Source organism: Mastomys coucha, unplaced genomic scaffold (genome assembly GCF_008632895.1).
Source record: "Mastomys coucha isolate ucsf_1 unplaced genomic scaffold, UCSF_Mcou_1 pScaffold22, whole genome shotgun sequence".
NCBI lineage: Eukaryota > Metazoa > Chordata > Mammalia > Rodentia > Muridae > Mastomys > Mastomys coucha.
In genome coordinates this window covers 204,187,871-204,206,221 of record NW_022196905.1, presented here as the reverse complement: position 1 = coordinate 204,206,221, position 18,351 = coordinate 204,187,871, and the positions used below count along the sequence as shown (strand labels likewise).

Genomic DNA, 18,351 nt, shown 5'->3' with positions numbered 1-18,351 from the left:
ACTGACTTGATATTTTAATCCTATAAGTTTTTAACTATAACCCAAGACTAAATGTATCTTTCCCCTATTTAGACAATTAAAATTTCATGCTGTATTTGTAATGTATGTGCATGATACATGTGTATCAGCACATGCGCGAGAGTGCCATGTTGAGAGCCTAAAGATCAAGGACAATGTTCAGGAGTGGTCTATCCTCCACCAAGAGTTCCTGGGATCAAACTCAGGTAGGTCATCAGGCTTGCATAGCAAGCACTCTTCCTATTGAGCCATCCTACCAGCACTGCCTGGTCAGATTTTAAGCCACAGATGGCCTCATTCTTATACTTAAATACATTATTATTATTATTATTATTATTATTATTATTATTATTATTATTATTATTATATGTAAGTACACTGCCGCTGTCTTTAAACACACTAGAAGAGGGCATCAGATCTCATTATGGAGATGTGGTTGCTGGGATTTGAACTCCTGACCTTCGGAAGAGCAGGCAGTGCTCTTACCCACTGAGCCATCTCACCAGCCCTTAAATACATTCTTTAACAATTTATTCACTATGTACATAGTACATAATATGCATGTATGCCTATACAACAGAAGAGGAGACCAGATCTCTGGCTCACCTGGACCCAGTATTTGGACCAGATCCATCTTGAACTTCCTGTACCTTCGTCCCAAGTACTAGGATGACAGGTGTAAGCCCCCATGCTCAGCTAATTAAACTTACTGATTACGTCAAGGTAGAACACAGAGATATATGGAAACAACTTTAAGAAGGGCAAAAAGAAAGTGGAAGGGGTAGATTCTTTCCTAAATCTTTAACGCTCGCTGATGGAAGGTCTTCCAGCCATTGGCCCAGGCCATCTTTGCATTTTAATTTTCAACAACACACTGTAGAACCTGCACAGCATATGTCCTGCTGAGATCTTGGTCCTATAATGAGGGAAGTGTTTTGTGTTTTTGGAGCAAATTCTCATTCTATGGGCTGGGCTGGCCTCAAGCTAGTGGGGATCCTCCTGCCTCAGCTTTCAAAGGCTAGGATTACAGGTGTAAGTCATCATGACTGGCTGAAGGAAATTCTTGATAGAAACTGACTCCAGAGCAGAGTATCTGCCTATCATGTGTGAGGAGCTGCTTGGGTTTGGTCCCCAGCTCTAGAAAACAAGCAAGCAAGCCAACAGGCAAAAAAACAGCTTAGGAGGCCTCATCTCCCATGCAATATGCCCATACACAGAGAAAACGCATGCAAGACTCTTGAGGAGATTAACCACAGAAACTAATGCCCTCTCTCAGCAGCTCAACTGTGGCAAGAACTTACTGGTTTAAAACCCCGTTTCCAGCAGACCATCATGTCGCACTCCCTTGATAAAGAACCACATTATTCCAAGGTACTTAAACTATGCCCCAAGAAGTTAAATTATTCACGACATACAAAACATTCTCAGGTTTTCCAGACCTTTATAAACCACTCAGAGGCCCGTCACCATCTCTGGGACATATAGAGTTCTACAAAGGTAGAACTGGATTCAGGTTCCCAGCACACACTGTGAATGTGACTTCGGCAAAGGCTGAGGTTTCCTGTGGCAACCATGCAGCCAGGCAGTCTGCAGTCACTGTGGACTCAGTGGCTGTCATGCCCATGAGCCTCTCGTGTCCTGGCTGGCTGAGTTGCCAGCTCCAACAATCGCTTACTCAGCAGAGCATTGTGTCGCTTCAGGTAGACAATTATGTCCTCTTGCTTTTCAACAATTTCTTCTAGGCTTGAAATAGTCCTGCAGAATTCAAGACATAGGCAGGTTAAACTAATGCACCAGCATTCATTGGTCTCATTTCAAGTGAGTCCTCAGCGGCATTCACTAAGGCACACTTTACCCAGTACCTTCCCTCGGGTTTTCTACCCCAGGGCTATTCCAAAACCAGTCTTTCATGAATGAACTTAGTGACTTCTGCTCAGGAAATCAATCTGCTTAAGTACATATTGCCTTTGTTTATATTTTTATTTTTTGGATGCCAGAAAAAGCATTTAAGTTTTTACAATTTAAAGTCAACACATGAATCAGGAGATGCTGGTGCATGCCTTTAATTCCAGCACTCAGGAGGCAGAAGCAGACAGATCTCTGTGAATTCAGAGACAGCCTGGTCTACCTAGCCAACTTCCAGGACAGCCAGGGCTAATTAATGGGACTCTGTCTCAATGGCTACCCCATTCCCCACAAAAAAAGCAGCATGTTAATTTGTTGGGGATGAACGTGACGGCTACTCTTGGTCATCAACTTGACTGTATCTGGACTGACTAAAGCTCAAGCAGCCAGGCACACCCAGGAGGGGCTTTTCTCAGTTGGATTACAGAGGTAGAAGACCCACTCTAACTCTGAGCACACCTCCTGGAGGCAGCCCCGTAAAGGACATGGAGGGAGGGACTTCTGCCTCCTGCCTGCTTCTCACTGGCATTCTGTCTGTCCTGTTCTCGAGCCATTCCTTCCTGGTATTAGAATGACTTCTTCAGGATTCCGAAGTGGACGGAAAACTGGCAGCTTTCTAGGACTTCTCTGGGACTCTGGGACTGCTCAGACATCTGGTCTTATGGGCCAAACAACAACCAGATCCTTGGCCTTTGTGTCCTGAGGCAGCCACTGTTGGCTAATAAAGATACATGCATACATACATACATACATACATACATACATATATACATACATACATACATACATACATACATACATACATACATACATACATGGTCTTGGTCTAAGTAGCTCTGGCTGTCCTGTAACTCACACCCTGGACTGCAGAGAAACACAGTAAGAGGTAGGTGGATCTCTGTGAGTTGGAGGCTAGCCTGGTCTACATAGTGAGCTCAGTACTCACAAGGCTAAAAGAAGAGAGTCAAGTGTTTGAGTCTATTCTGGGCTAGATAGCAACACAGTGAGATCCTGGTACTTAGTAGGCTAAGGGAAGAGAGTTAAGAGTCTGAGTCCCTGGACTATACAGTAACACAGCAAGCAAGAGTCTAGTCTCAACTCCAGGGGAGACACGATCCCAAACCCCAAACAAACACACACAAAAAATAGCAGGGGTTTAGCTCCTGTTCCCCCCTACTCCATAGTCACACCACATATGTCTGCCCTCTCAATCCAGTGAATATTACAATTTTAGCCAAAATCTGCATTCAGAACATACATTATAACCATACAAATTATTTCTTTACAGCTAAGCTAAGGTAAAGTCTACTATTATATTTCATATAGAAACTTCTATTTTCCCAAGATAATACTTGCTCATTAAAAAAATGTCTAGACTAAACCACCAACCAAAGAGTACACAAGGATCGATCCATGGCTCCAGCTGCATACGTAGCCGAGGATGGCCTTATCTGGCATCAATGGGAGGGAAGGCTGCTGGTCCTGTAAAGGCTCAATTCCCCAGTGTAGGGAATGCCAAGGTGGTGAGGCAGGAGTGAGTGGGTGCGTGGGGGAGCACCCTCATAGAAGCAAGGGAGGAAGAATGGAATAGGGGGTTTCCAGAAGGGAAACTGTGAAAGGGGATAACATTTGAAATGTAAATAAATAAAATATCCAATAAAAAAATAAAAATGTCTACGGATTTTGTTCTTGAATGGTTATTAAGTTTTTATTGATTCTTTGTGATTTTCTTTTTCTAAATTATTTATTTTATGTATATGAGTATATTGTAGCTCTCTTCAGACACACCAGAAGAGGACATTAGATCTCATTACAGATGATGTGAGCCACCATGTGATTGCTGGGATTGAACTCAGGACCTCTGGAAGAGCAGTCAGTACTCTTAACAACTGAGCCATCTTTCCAGCACCTCTTTGTGAGTTTCATACCATGCACCCCAATCTCACTCATCTCCCCCTCCTCTTGTACCCACTCTCCACCCTTAAACTCCCCCCAAAAGAAAACAAAACAAACAAACCTCCCAAAACAACAACAGAAACCCATGTCGTTGTGGACATAGTATGTTACAGTGTGTCTGTCATACAGTGTAAGTTTTTATCTGAACATCTTTACTGGCAAATGTTCACTGCAATGAGTCATCGGCCTGGTTTGAGGTTTCTAGCCTTCTGCTACACTATCAATACTGGATCCTTACCAGGACTCAGCTTGGATATCCTGTTGTCCTATGTAATGGAGATCCTGCAGCTTAGAAGCTGCAGGACAGGCCCCTTCATGAATTCCAGCAGTTCATAGATAATATGGTAGTTTGGATAGGTATAGCCTCCATAAACTCCTCTGTTTGAATGTTTGGCCTCTCAGGAGTGGCACTATTAGGAGGTGTGACCTTGTGGAAGTGTGTCACTGTGGGAGTAGGCTTTAAGATTGCCTATGGTCAAGTTATCCCCAGTGTGGAACACAGTCTCCTGCTGCTGCCTGCAGATCAAGATGTAGAACTCTCAGCTCCTTTTCGAGCATCATGTCAGCCTGCATGCCATCACGCTTCTCGCCATGGTAATGGACTGAACCTCTGAAACTGTCAGCCAGCTCAACTAAATGGTGTCCTTTATAAGAGTTGTCACAGTCATGGTGCCTATTTACAGCAATAAAACTCTGTCTTTGTTAAAGACAGATCAGGTAGATGTTGGGCTGGGCCGGCTCAAAGCCGTGGATCTGGGCCTGGGTGGTAGCTGAGCTCGTTTATAAACAATCTGTTTTTTTCAGTAATGAAGTCTCATTAAAAACTTATGCTAGAGCTGGGAGTCAGGGGCACACCTCTGATCCCAACTGGTAGAGGCAGGAGGATCTTTGTGAGTTCAAGGCCAGCGAAGACTACAAAAATACTATGAGTGGTATATGGGAAGGAAAGTGCTTACTTCTCCGAAATAAAATTATTTCTGCTGGCCTCACACTTGGGATCCTCTCACCTTAGCTTAGGTGTGTGTGTACATGTGTGTGTGAATGTGCATGTCTGTGGACATGCATGTGCATATGCATGTGTGTCAGATGCTAGGGTTGGACCCTGAAACTTATACATAGAGCCTCTGACTACATCTTTAGCCTTTATAAAAACAACAAAAAAAATTATCTTAGGTCAAGATTTTGCTAAATTGCCCTGGCTAGCTACCCACCCTGCCCTTGCCTCCCAAGTAGCTAGGATCACAGGCAGGTAGCATCAAGTAAGTGAAGGAGGAAAAGTTAAGCCCAATTTTTACTGCCAACTCAAGCCTTACCTGAAGCCAGTCTCTGAGGCAGTATTGCTGGGGTAAGCATAAATTTTTTCTTCTTCAAGTACATCAGGCTGTGGCTTGGCTCTGTTGAATCTCCTAATCTTCACTGAAATAATAGTCATTTTTAGTCATTACCTATTTCTGGAGAACTGGCTATATTCATTTGTTAAAGTTATACTAACTGGTTACTCTTTTTGCATAGATAATATATGAGATTGCATAATGAGTGAACAGTTTGAATATGATTATTTATCAATGTACACATTTCAAAGTCTACTAAGAAATGATAGTCACAGGGAATGCCAAGATTATCACTAATAACAATTATGAGACAGTAGGTGACAATTACAACATATGAGGCACGGCTTGACTGTCCTAGATGGATGACCTCATTCCACTCCCCTGACCACAGCATGAAGTGAGTACACATTTTTTTCTTCTTGAGACAGGGTCTCACTTGTAGGCCAGGCTAGCCTCAAACTCAAAAGAGACTTGCATGGGTTTCTCTTCCAAGTACTTGGATTAAATGTGTGTGCCATTAGGCCTGGCCTTTGTTTTTAATTTAGATGCCAAATTTATATGCAGGGCCTACTGTGCTGACTCTGCAATAACCCCAGGCAGCAGAAGCAGGGAATTCGGTTGTGAATTCAGTGCCATTCTGGTTGCCTTTTAACATCGGTTCTCAGGCTGTGGGTCATCACTCCTTCAGGTGTCAAATGACGCTTTCATAGGGATCAATCAGATATCCTACATATCATATATTTACACTACAGTTAAAAACAGTAGCAAAATTACAGTTATGAAGCAGCACTGAAAAAAAGCTTTATGGTTGTGGGTCAGCTCAACGTGAGGAACTGTCTTAAAGGATCATAGCACTGGAAAGGTTGAGAACCACTGTCTTATAGGAAGCAAACATGTTGTTTTGTCTTCTAAGAAAGCTTTGCTTCAGTTGGCTGAAAATTCTGTCTTCTATGCATGTGTGTTAAGGGCATATCCCCGTGCTTTCAGGAGCCCAGAGGCACCGAATCCCCTGGAGTGGAGTTCCTGCCAGTTGTGAGCTGCCAGGCATGATTAAGAGCAGTAGGTACTCTATCTCTCCTGGTTAAAGGTTCCCAAAAATCTATGAAAGACACAGATGTAGAAAACTGACTCACTGGTAGTGGCTCCCTCTTCTTCTTGTCTGGAAGGAGAGATGACCGGAAGTGGTCATAAGTAAATGATAAGGGTGCTAAAGGGGTCAGCTAAGGGGGAAGGCGCTCACTAAAATAGCAGGTTATGCTTCTCTTCTGACTGTACAGACAAGAGGCAGGCAGAGGTCACAAGACAGTGGTTTCCGTTCTCACCTATATAGAGGGTCAGGCAGCTCAGGGAACAGATCAGCTCCAGGGCCAGGACAGCCAGAATCAGCTCAAGGTACAGCTTGCTGGGCTCAGGGAAAGAGTGCTGCACACAAAGGAGGAGGAGGAGGGCTGTGTTACCTGAGGGAGGGAGGGAGACAGACAGCAGTGAGATGCTGCTCTTCCGTCAACACGAAGCTCCTTCTGATCTGCTTTCTATAAGTTGTTATCTGTCTACCTGTCTATATCTATCCATCCATCCATCCATCCATCCATCCATCCATCTATGTATGTATCTATCTTTCATCTATGTATGTATCTCTCATCTACCTATTTATTTATTTCCAATTTCCTTAAGCCCTTGTAATTTCCTAAGTGAAAGAACTGCGTTGTTATATATAACAAAACCCATAAGATCAAGCAAGAGTTTATGCTAATAAGGGTAGGCTCTACACAGCCTAAGCATGGGACCGGTCACCAGAAAGGCCAGCAATCAGTGGAACTTCTGCTCCACTGGCCAGACTTGGGGAAGATCAAGAGGTTGGAAATTTAAATTCTTTAAAAGCAAATATCTGGAAGGCTGGCTATATAGATTGGCCTGTAGAATTTTTGCCCAGCATGAATGACAGCCTGGGTTCAACCCCTAGAACTACATGAAATCAAGGATGGGCCCTGTGACCCCTGAAAATTCAAAAGGTAGAGGCAGGAGGATGGACCCTACATAGCAAGTGTGAGGCCGTTTTGGGCTACATGAGAACTCATCTCCAAAAACCAAGGGGTTAAAGGGTTAGCTCAATGGGAAGATGTTTGCCGGGGAAGTTTAGTCTCTAGCACCAAAAACAAAACCAGAAAAAACAAAGAATCTAACCTTGTTTTAAAACTAAGGAACGATTGGCTTTATAGAATTATAGAATTATTAAACTGACTTTTTTGGTTCTTATGCACATATGAAAAAAATATTATAATTGAGATAGGGTTCTAACATAGTGCAGGATGGCCTTGAATTCACTGACGACCAATTCTCCTGCCTCAGCCTCCTGAAGGCTCAGGTTGCATCAGACCTAGCTTAACGTCAGATATGAAAACGGTAAAGACCAAACACTTTATTGGTGAATTTCAAAGCTATTATTTTTAGATCATTCCTTGAGAGTATTCTTTACTCCCACCCCACATACAGTAGGTAAAGTAGCTAAAAAGTTTTTGTTCTTATTCTTGTGTTACGGGGACATCTTTTGGTCACACAATGGCTATACATCACTTAGAACCTACAATCATCCGCTGTAGAGCGTGGGAGGAATAGCCACTCCCCTGTGTTCTGTCTGCTGAAGTGTATTGCTTTAGCTGCCGCTAAGGCCTCTGCTGCGTGGAAGAGCTTATGGGTTACCCTTTGGTAAAACACTAACAGAATAGAGAAGAAAAATTCCAATCCGTACAACTTATGAGGCTTTTTTTTCTAAGGTCAATATTTGACACTGTGCCCAGCCTCCCTAGTTCAGTTCAACTTCATTCAGTTACACCTCTGAAAGCTGTATAACAGGAATTGAGAGAAGCAGGCTAGACCCTATGTGTGGCTACTAATCTTACCCTGACTCAGGACCCGTGAGGCTTCTGTTGACTGTTTGTGTAGGGTACCAGTGATTCAACCGAGGGCTGTGTGAAGGCAAGGCAAGTACACCATCACGTATCTTGATCCTATTTATGCTTTGTTTTGTGACAGGGTCCTTCTAATTGTGATGGTTTCAATGAAAACGGCCCCCGCAGGCTCACAGGGAATGACACTACTTCTAGGAGGTGCAGCCTTGTTGGAGGAAGTGTGTCACTTGGGGAGGGCTTCAAGGTTTCGGATGCTCAAGCCAGGCCTAGTGCCTCTCTTTTCCCGCTACCCGCTGGTCCGGATGTAGAACTCTTGGCTCCTTCTCCAGCACCACGTCTGCCTATGCACTGCTCTGCTTCCTGCTATGATGACAATGGACTAAACCTCTGAACTGTGAGCCAGTCCCAATCACATATTTTCCTTTATAGGAGTTTCTGTGGTCTTGGTGTCGAAACCCTAACTAAGACACTAATGAAGTAGAACAAGGTAGAAAAGATCAATTCTGAGACATTGATTCATTGGTTTACTTAGTGACTTGCTTAAAGAACTGTTTGTACTGCCTGCTTCCCAGCATGACTCTCACTTCCTACGTGGAACACACTGACCTGGAAGAACAGCTGAAACAACGGGCTGTTGCCTTTAACAACCTGCTGCTGGCCATGTACACCTTGTGGTGTTAGAGTATAAAACAGGAGTGCAGCCAGGCTGCGGCGGTGGCAATGCACACCTTTTAACCCCGGAGGCAGAAGCAGGTGAATCTCTCGAGTTCAAGTCTAGCCTGGTCTATAGAGTAAGTTCCAGACAGCCAGGGCTACACAGAGAAATCCTGTTCCGAAAAACAAACAACAAAACAAAACAACAAAAAATATGAGTGCAAACTAGACCAGGGACCGAAGCCTTTCCAGAGCTAACCCACAGTGGTCCCTTGCTGACATCTTCTCTCCACTGTCACTGGTGTCTGAGTGCTTATCCCAGAAGCACTGGGGTAATTCTTACTGCAGTAACACTCAGTAGCTCAAGCAGGTTGGATTCAGCCTTCCAGGTAGCTAGACTTACCAGGCACAGCTTGAGACCCAGTGTTTTATGTTTTATGTTTTGAATAATATAGCTTATTTTCCTGTTTCCTAGCAACTTCCTGACATTAGCTCCTACTGCAAAAAAATCATAGAACTTCGTTTTAAAAATCCTTTTTAGGGGCTGGTGAGTTTTGGGTTTTTGTTATTGTTTTTTGTTTGGATGTTGTTTGTTTTGAGATAAGGTCCCGAGGAGCCCACGCTGGTTTCTAACTTGCTCCACACCCGAGGCTGGCCTTGAACTCCTGGGCCTCCTGCTTCCACCCTGTGGAGATTTTCTAATCTTTTTTAATCTAACCTTTTCTAATGCTCTGACTGTCAAAGAACAGCAGTCATCCTTCCTCTTTGAGCAAATTAGATAGCTGATAGGAAAACGACAAAAAAAAATCCATTGTTAAAAGGAATAAACTGGTATTACTTCTGTAGCAAATACAAATTTCTTTTTTTTTTTTAAAAGATTTATTTATTATTATATGTAAGTACACTGTAGCTGACTTCGGACACACCAGAAGAGGGTGTCAGATCTCATTACGGGTGGTTGGGAGCCACCATGTGGTTGCTGGGATTTGAACTCAGGACCTTCTGAAGAGCAGTTGGTGCTCTTACCCACTGAGCCAGCAAATACAAATTTCAAATGAAAATTAAGGCTGTACGTCCAGGACAGTGACACACGTCTGTAGCCCAAGCACTTACTTGAGAGACAGAGACAGGATTGTAAGGTGGAGGCCAGCCTGACAAAAAAGAGAGTTCTAGCAGTGCCAGCCTATAAGACACAGTGAGATCCTATTTCAAAACGACCATGAAGACTATGCAAGAAGAGCTTCAAGAGGTGGGTGGGCCATAACTAGGTAGCAAAGTGCTTGCTTAGCATACATAAGGCCCTGGGTTCAATCCCTCCCTCTTTGCATCAAAAGAAAAACTCAAGATAGGGGCTACAATATACATCTCACTCTCAAAAGGAGCATTTGATTATAAACTCAATAAAATCAAGCTCTACATGTCCTTTTTGGGTCATTTTTGGCACTCAAGCCACAGAGCAGATGAGAGACGCTGCACTTGGGCTGGAGAGATGGCTCAGCCGTTAAAGGCTAGGCTCACAACCAAAACCATAAGAGAGATGTAGTACTTACCAGAAGAGTGGATCGTGAGGGCCAGTGTCTTGAGATGCCTCGTAGACCGGTAGATTTGCGAATAACCTCTGCGCCTGACTTTCCTGTGGTGATACTGGATATAGCGTTCAAAAAGCAAATGCAGAATCCACAGGATAACTTTCCCAAGGATTATGACTGTCTGAACCTTCAACGGGTTGGTATAGTCTTCCGGGCACTTGTCTTCATTTGGATTAGGGTACAAACACAGCACACCCGTTAAAAATGCTAAAATAACAAACACGACCTGGTGGAAAGAGAAGCAGCAGAGTTCAGAGTAAATATGAAGGCTTGTGGTCCGTGAGTTGGCTCATCGGGGAGAGGCATTGGTCACCAGGACTGACAACCTGAGTCTGACCCCAGGATCAACACAGCGGACGGAGAGAACTGATTCCTGCAAGCTATCCCTATGTCTCTGTGTGCTATGGCACACACACCTTCATGCACACTGGTGTGACCATGCACACTCACACATAAATGTATCAAAAAATTATAACAAACATATGGGTTTAGAAAACAGGCAATGGCATTTCCTAAAGGACTCTATGACTTATACAATCCTATTCTTTTTTTTTTTTAGCTGTATTTATTTTTTATGTACACTGGTGTTTCGCCTGCATGAATGTCTGTGGAGGGTACCAGATGCCCTGGAACTGGAGTTACAGAGCTAGGAGCTTCCATGTGGTTGCTGAGAACTGAACCTGGGTCCTCTGGGAGACCTCTGAGCCTTCTACCCAGCTCCATGCTATTCTGCTCTTACAAACGATTTTAAATTTGTTTTCCAAAAGCATCATAAAAATTTGTAGAAGCTGGGCAGTGAGGTACACATACCTGTAATCCTAATACTCGGGAGGATGGAAAATCTCAGATTAGCCTGGGCTAAACAGGCAGATTGCAAGTCACGGTTGAAAAAGAAAAATGTAGGAAATCACAGACAAGAGCACAAATAAGAAAATAAAACCACCCGAAATCCCACTTAAGGAGATGCTCACTTAATGGTGAGGTTTTATGTCTTTCTCACTCAGTATATGTATAATGTATATGCATACACACACATATAAACACACACCTATATATTAAGGCATAGAAAGAACTGATTATGTCAAAAGCAATTACTATGCATGGGAGAGGTGGCTCCGCAGCCAGGAGTGCAAACAGCTCTGACAGGGTTCAGCCCCCAGTGCCCAGGTCAAGCGGTTCACTCTGACGAGCCCCAGGGGTCACATCCTCTCTTCTAGCCTCCAGGACATCTGCAGTCCTCCTCACCACATAATTAAAAATAAGTATATTTTTTAAAAGAACTAATAAAAGGATGGTTTAAAGTTTACTTCCAGGAGCCTGGGGGATGGCTCTGTGGTTAAGCACGTGCACCACTCTTGTAGAGGATCAGACTTTAGTGCCCAGCACCCTTGTTGCTGGGCCCTTCACGATATCCCTATCACCAGCTGCAGTGGGGTCTGACATCTCTTACCTCTGAGGGCACCAAAGCTCACATATATTAAGGAAGGAAGAAAGGAAGGAGGGAAGGAAGGAAGGAAGGAAAGAAGGAAGGAAGGAAGGGAGGAAGGGAGGAAGGGAGGAAGGAAAGAAGGAAGGAAGGCAGGCGGGCAGGCAGGCAGGCAATTAGTTTACTCCTCAGTTTTAGGAGAACAAATATCTAAAGAGATTGACAAAAGTTTAAATGGTGCCAGGGCACAGGGAAAGAGACTCATGTATTGCTAACCAGGCTGGGAATCACTTTTAGGAAATGATTTGGAAATATCTTGACTCGAGTAATTTGGAAACATCTTGATTCAGCAATCTTCCTGTAAGGATTTTATTCCTCAAAAACAATTCAATAGCCAGCATGTGGGAAGCAGAAAAAGATGGATCTCTGAGTTCTAGGTCAGCCTGGTCTACATCATGAGTTCAAGGTCAGGAAGGCTACAGAATGAGATCTTGTCTTAAGGAGGAGGGGGGTTAAAAGAGCATTCCATGCGTATGTCCAAATATTTGAAGGAATTATCAGTCACTGGCCCATAGCCAGCCTCTACTGATGGACAGAGGCCTGTAACACAGAAAAGGGGTGAGCTGCGGAGCAGCGGCTCTCAAATGTAGCATGCAGACAAGTCAGCAAGACCAGGGCATGCAAGAAATGTACTCTCCAGCCACACTGGTCCTCTGGAGCCAGCCTGGGGGGGACAGTCCATGTACTCTCCAGCCACACTGGTCCTCTGGAGCCAGCCTGGGGGGAACAGTCCATGTACTCTCCAGCCACACTGGTCCTCTGGAGCCAGCCTGGGGTGGGACAGTCCATGTACTCTCCAGCCACACTGGTCCTCTGGAGCCAGCCTCGGGGGGACAGTCCACCTTCTACTGCAGTGTGATGAATGGGGAGCTTAGAGTGTTAAAATTAAATATAGATGAAATTAATAAGATTAATATGATTTGTATATATGCTAGTCTCTGCAGGAATTTAGCAAAAGGCTAAGGTCTTACTATGTAGCCCAACTGACTTCTAACTTTTGATCTTCTTGCTTCTGCCTACTAATTACTGACATTACAGGGTCTCACTATATAGCCTTAACTGGTCTACCCTTGACTTGTAGCTCAGCCTGGCCTTGAACTCACAGAGACCGCCTCCCAAGTGCTGAGATTAAAGGTGTGTGCCACCACTGCCCGGCGAGTATGCACTTTTCTATAGCATGAATGTGGACGCCAGACAACATATGCAGAGTGGGTTCTTTCCTTCGACCTCATTTGGAGAGTCATCGTGGACCAGCTAGCCTGGAATTCAGGAGCAGAAACAGTGGTCCTCAGGATACCAGGTAACTTGTGGCTTCTTAGTATGTCAAGCAACACTACCACTCCACAATGTCCTTGCATGTGTGCAAACATATATATAATACATTGTTTTGAAATAGAAGTATAAGCACAAAATTTGTACAAAAATATATACATTTTAAAAACCTGATAGATACAGCCCAAATGCCCCCGCCCCCAAAGAGCTATGTACTGTATATGTGTGCCTATGTATATGTACTTGGGGGTCAGAGGACAATGCAGGTGCTGTTCCTTAGAGACATCTACCTTGTTGTTTTGTTTGGGGGAAGAGGTCTCTCAGTAGGATCTGGGGCTTACTCCTATTAGATTAGGCTGCCCAGAGAGTCCCAGGGATCCTCCAGCCCCACCTCCTCATTGCCAGGAGTGTACCCATCCATCCCCTGGTTTGCACTGGGTGTTGGAGGTGGAACCCAGGTCCTCAGGCATCTTGTCACTGAGCCGTCTCTTCACCTCCACGCTGGTATGCTTTTAAGAACACAAGCTCTGCAGTGAACTCACATGTATAAGCAACAGAAGATTCGCTATGATGACCGTGGGAAGAGGATGGAATCTGGGTCTAAAGTGAGCTTGGAGAGAGTGGTGTGGGAGAGGCTGGGTATCCAGAAGTGGGTCGTCATCCATACTTTGTAGGATATCCAAGGAACTCTGTGACAGAAAAACACGAAAGTTATAGTCAAGACTTTCTGCATCATGTCTCTAAGACACATCTAATAAAGCTTTAAAAGAAAGAATGGATATTTTTAGTTGTTTGAGATATTCTACTGTGAAGGCTGTCATAGAAACATCATGTAGCACACTCTAGCCTTCAACTGTGGCAGTCCTCCTGCCCTAGCCTTCTGAGTGCTATGACTCTAGGCATGAGCCACCACACTGGAGCTTTCAAAACTATTCTGTATGATTTCTGTGTTTGTTTGCGGCACACAACAGTGATCTCAGTTCGAAGGCGAAGAGAGTAATCCAGAATCTGAAGCTAGTATGGGCAACAGAGCTCCTTCCAGGCAGCCAGCCTAGAATACTGAGCACAGACCTTTCTCTAAGAAACAAAACAAGACAGGGTACTGCTGAGAAGCAGCGTGCCCCCCTAGCATATGTAACCCCTGGGTTTGCTCCCCAACACAGCAAAGCCCAAAACCCCAAAGGGGCTGGAGTGTAGCTTAATGGTAGACGGCTTCCTGGACACGCACGAACGTTTCTAGCCTGAGCTCTCAGGAAACCCCTTCCATCTCTACACCCCTCCTATTTGTCTCCCCACCTACAATGCCCATCACAGCAAAGGCCACCATCTCCTTCACTCGTTCTTCACTAGTTATAGGACAAGTTTCAGCTCTACAAAGTTCATTTTCTTTCTTTCTTCCTCTTTTTGGGGGGAGAGGGTTTCTCAAAACAAGGTGTCTCGGGTGTCACCCTGGCTATCGTGACACTCACTACATAGACCAGGCTGATCTACAACTCAAGAGATCCACCGGCCTCTGCTTCCTGAGTGCAGAGATTAAAGTGTGAGCCACTACTGCCTGGCTTGAATCATTTTCAATCAATTCATCAATCCACTTTTCTGTCTTCTTATGAGTCTACCCCACTTCAAATCTAGAAGCTCATGCATGCTACACAAATGCTCTAACACTGAGCTACATCCCCAGAACCCTGAATTATTCCTTCATCTCCTCTATTTTGGCCTATAACTCCCTAAGGCCAAGGCTGACCTTGAATTTAAGATTCTCTCCCCTTACCTCCTCAGTGCTGGGATTACAGATGTGTGCTACATGCCTGATTTATATGATGCTAAGGGCCGAGCTCAGGGCTGTGTGCATGCTAAGCAAGCAAGAACTATACCGTGTTCGCCCAACCCATTTCCACCACTTATGACCGGAGTTACTACCAAAGAATTCAGCTATTGTTTTGACCTCAATACTGTCTTTTCATTTTCTTCCCCCAGTAACTGCTTCCTTTGGGGACCCGAGGTCTATGCTGTATTAAGCCTTACTGGGACCCAGGTTTAGTGGCATGTGCTGTTTATAATCCCAGCATGTGGGAGACTTCAGGAGAAGGATTACTGTGAGCCAGAGGCTAGCCTGAGTTACCTAGTGTGAGCCTGTAAAAAAAACCAAAATCCATGTGGGAATATCTTTAAATATTTTTCCTCTCCCTCTCTTGGTCTGAGGGTAGTTAAACGACAAGAGGGCTTGCAGACAGATCTCAGGTAAGTGATCTTCATATTCATGTTAGGGTACACTGTGTGAAGGTGTGTCTCTGTTTTTTTCAATTGCTAAGCAATTACCAGCAGAGAGCTAAATGCTGGCAGGATTCTGATCTTGTCATTTCTATGGCCCATTACTGGGTTTCTATTTTGGAAATATATTTGTTCTTCCTCATCTGATCTAGAATTGTATCTGATAAAGAGCTGACAGACAACAGCTAGGCAAGAAGTGGAGGGTGGCTTTTCCAGGAAAGAAAGGGATTCTGGGAGAAGAAGTCAGAGGTGAGGGATTCAGCCAGCAGACAAGGGGGTAAACAGAAGGACCAGAGCTAAGCAGAGAAGTAGAGCTGGCCACATGGCAGGCAGGACACAGTGCCAGGTTAGAGGAGCTACAAGACTGCCCTTGACAAAAGGCCTAAGCTTTAAAATATTAAAAAGCCTGTGTCAGTATTTATACTGCTGGTGGGTCCGACCTAGGCCTGCTACACATTCACCCCAGTGTAGATTCTAAAACCTCTCCTATCACTTGTGACCCTCTGAGCTGCCCCTGTTTGGGTCCTTCAGAAGCCTGGGTGTTCATTCACCCGGAGCTGCATCAAGTCCTCATCGTTATAAAGGAGCCATTAGCTCAGACTCATTTAAGCATCTGGGCTTGCAACGTAGTCCATGTATTTAGCTCACTACATGTGTACTTCATTATCTACAAAACACCAAAAGCAGGCAGCCTACCCAAGTCCACAGTCGGGTTCAGCTACTTAACTGCTGGTGAAGTAAGCCATCTCCCACTGTTTGCTGAAAGGAATAGCTAGGACTGTACTCCTATAGGTTATAGATCCAAGAACTCCAGGGCAGGTTAGCACCAAGAAACACTGCTTATGTTTTTCTAAACCATTCATTTTCCTCTTAGATATTTAGTTCTCCCATAAATTGTCAGTCCATGAAATCTCACTCGCAAAATTTCAAAAACAATGCGCTGTGCTTCAAAGACATATGAGTCTTAAGTTTCCAAGTACTAGCTGTTTTCCCATTTTCTCAATTGAAAAATAACTAGATTAGTCTGACTGTAAGAAACATATTTCATCAAGAAAATTTAACTTGCTAGGTGGCAAGGCACTCCCATCAGCCCAGCAATAAAATGAATTGAGTCAGGAAACAGTTCAGCAAATCTGAGGCCAGAGTAGGCATTATAACGAGTACCAGGCCAGCTAGGGCCACATAGCAAGTCTAAAATAAATAAATAAATAAATACATACATACATACATAACTGCGGGACGCGCACACACACAAGAATCTAAGCTCTTACAGTTCTGGAACCTTGCTTTTTTTTTTTTTGTTTTTCAAGACAGGGTTTCTCTGTATAGCTCTGTCTGTCCTGGAACTCACTCTGTAGACCAGGCTGGCCTCGAACTCAGAAATCCGCCTGCCTCTGCCTCCCAAGTGCTGGGATTAAAGGCGTGCACCACCACCGCCTGGCTTTAGTGTGCTTTCATACTAAGACCATGATAATGTTTTTATTAGTTATTATCTCAGGTTAGTGTGCTAAGGTAATGTCAGCCTTGCATTTCTCAAGGGCGGGAGTTTTATTATACCAATAGCCAAGATAGTTTGTTCTGGAAACAAAGGCATGTTTGTTCCCAAAGTGTTTCCCCCGCCCCACACCCAATTTCAAATTAATCAGTGTCTTAATGAGCTTGCAAACTCAAGATTTTTGCAATTGTATTATTCTATACTGGCTACACTGTGAGCTTGGCAACCGAGTACTTTTTGTTTTGTTTTGTTTTTAAGCAACCAAGCATGCATCTTAAGATTCAAACATCTTTCTGTTCCTACCATGCCTACATTCAAAACAGCACATAATACGGTTATGCACCAATCTGCATTTCCGGGAGGTAGGCTCGAGGGGTGCCGGAGGTTAACCAGAGTCACATCAGGTCCCGGGTGCTCTCCAGCCACCGCAGGAGGGCCCACAGAAGCCGGGTCACCCGGGGCGTGCAAGCCCGCCTGTCAGTCTTTCCCAGGAAGGACAGATCAGGCTAGCGCGCATCACGTGAAGCTCCCATTTCCGGAACCAAAGACGCGCACTGCACGTGAGCCGCCGACTGAAGGGTCCCGCGTGCCCACCCTTGCCGTGTCCCCCCGATCAAACAGGAAGACGATCCGGGGGTCCGCGGTCCCTGCCTGTCGCGTCACCCCGCACCCCGCGTCCCGGATGATCGAGCCGCTGCGGCTCTGGGTAGCTCCCAGCTCGCAGTCTCCGCCCCCTGAGCCCAGCACAGGAAGCGGGATGGCGGGGACAGGGCTCGGCGCCTCACTTACGTCCTCCAGCCGGTCGCCCGCCGCCATGACCCGCCGTCGCGGGCCGATGCCCCGCCAGCCTGACCTCTCCACCAGCGCCCCGGAGCCGACGGCCCGGGACAGTCGCACCTACTTGGACCTGCGCGCCCCGCCTCGGACACACCCACTCTGCGCTCGCCCCGCCCCGACTGCCCGAGGCCACGCCCCTCCACCCAGATCAGCCGATCAGCAGCTAGGGGCGTGGCCCTCCCTGCAGACTCCAGCTTCGGGCCGCTGTGTAGCCCAGGCGATTGTTTTGGGGGATTCCCTAAACTGTTGCTTTATCTGTTTATCAGAGATTTGGCTATTAAAGGACGAATTTCTCGAGCACCCGTTTAAACCAAGTAAACTACTTCTCTTTGAAAAAATTAACTTATTTCTGTTGCGCAGTTTTTGTTTATAGCAATATAGCTCTGTTTGAAAAAAGACGCAGTAAAAAAATCGTAATTCCACCTGTAGAGGGACTGAACTAGAATAGATTCCAATTTCTATTAACACGATTTACAGATGTCTCACAGGAAATTCCTGTGTGTGTGTCTGTGTGTCTGTGTGTTTTAGGTATTCGGTTTCTGTTTTCCCCTTCCCCATGTCTTCTTTTTCTGTCCTTTGATTATTTTTGGTTTCAGTTTTTGGTTTTTTGGGTTTTTTTTGAGACAGG

At 44.9% G+C, this 18,351-nt stretch overlaps 1 protein-coding gene across 1 annotated transcript; it reads right to left on the bottom strand.

The window, feature by feature from the left end:
* Positions 1 to 1,442: 1,442 nt before the first annotated feature.
* Positions 1,443 to 17,830, bottom strand: Tmem192 (transmembrane protein 192). The gene is made up of 6 exons (XM_031339945.1): positions 17,676 to 17,830; positions 13,663 to 13,809; positions 10,324 to 10,588; positions 6,533 to 6,667; positions 5,193 to 5,295; positions 1,443 to 1,773 (listed from the first exon to the last, which is right to left on the bottom strand). Exons 1-6 carry the CDS (start codon positions 17,700 to 17,702, stop codon positions 1,623 to 1,625), a joined length of 828 nt encoding a protein of 275 aa, XP_031195805.1. The 5' UTR covers positions 17,703 to 17,830; the 3' UTR covers positions 1,443 to 1,622.
* Between the last annotated feature and the right edge of the window lie 521 nt (positions 17,831 to 18,351).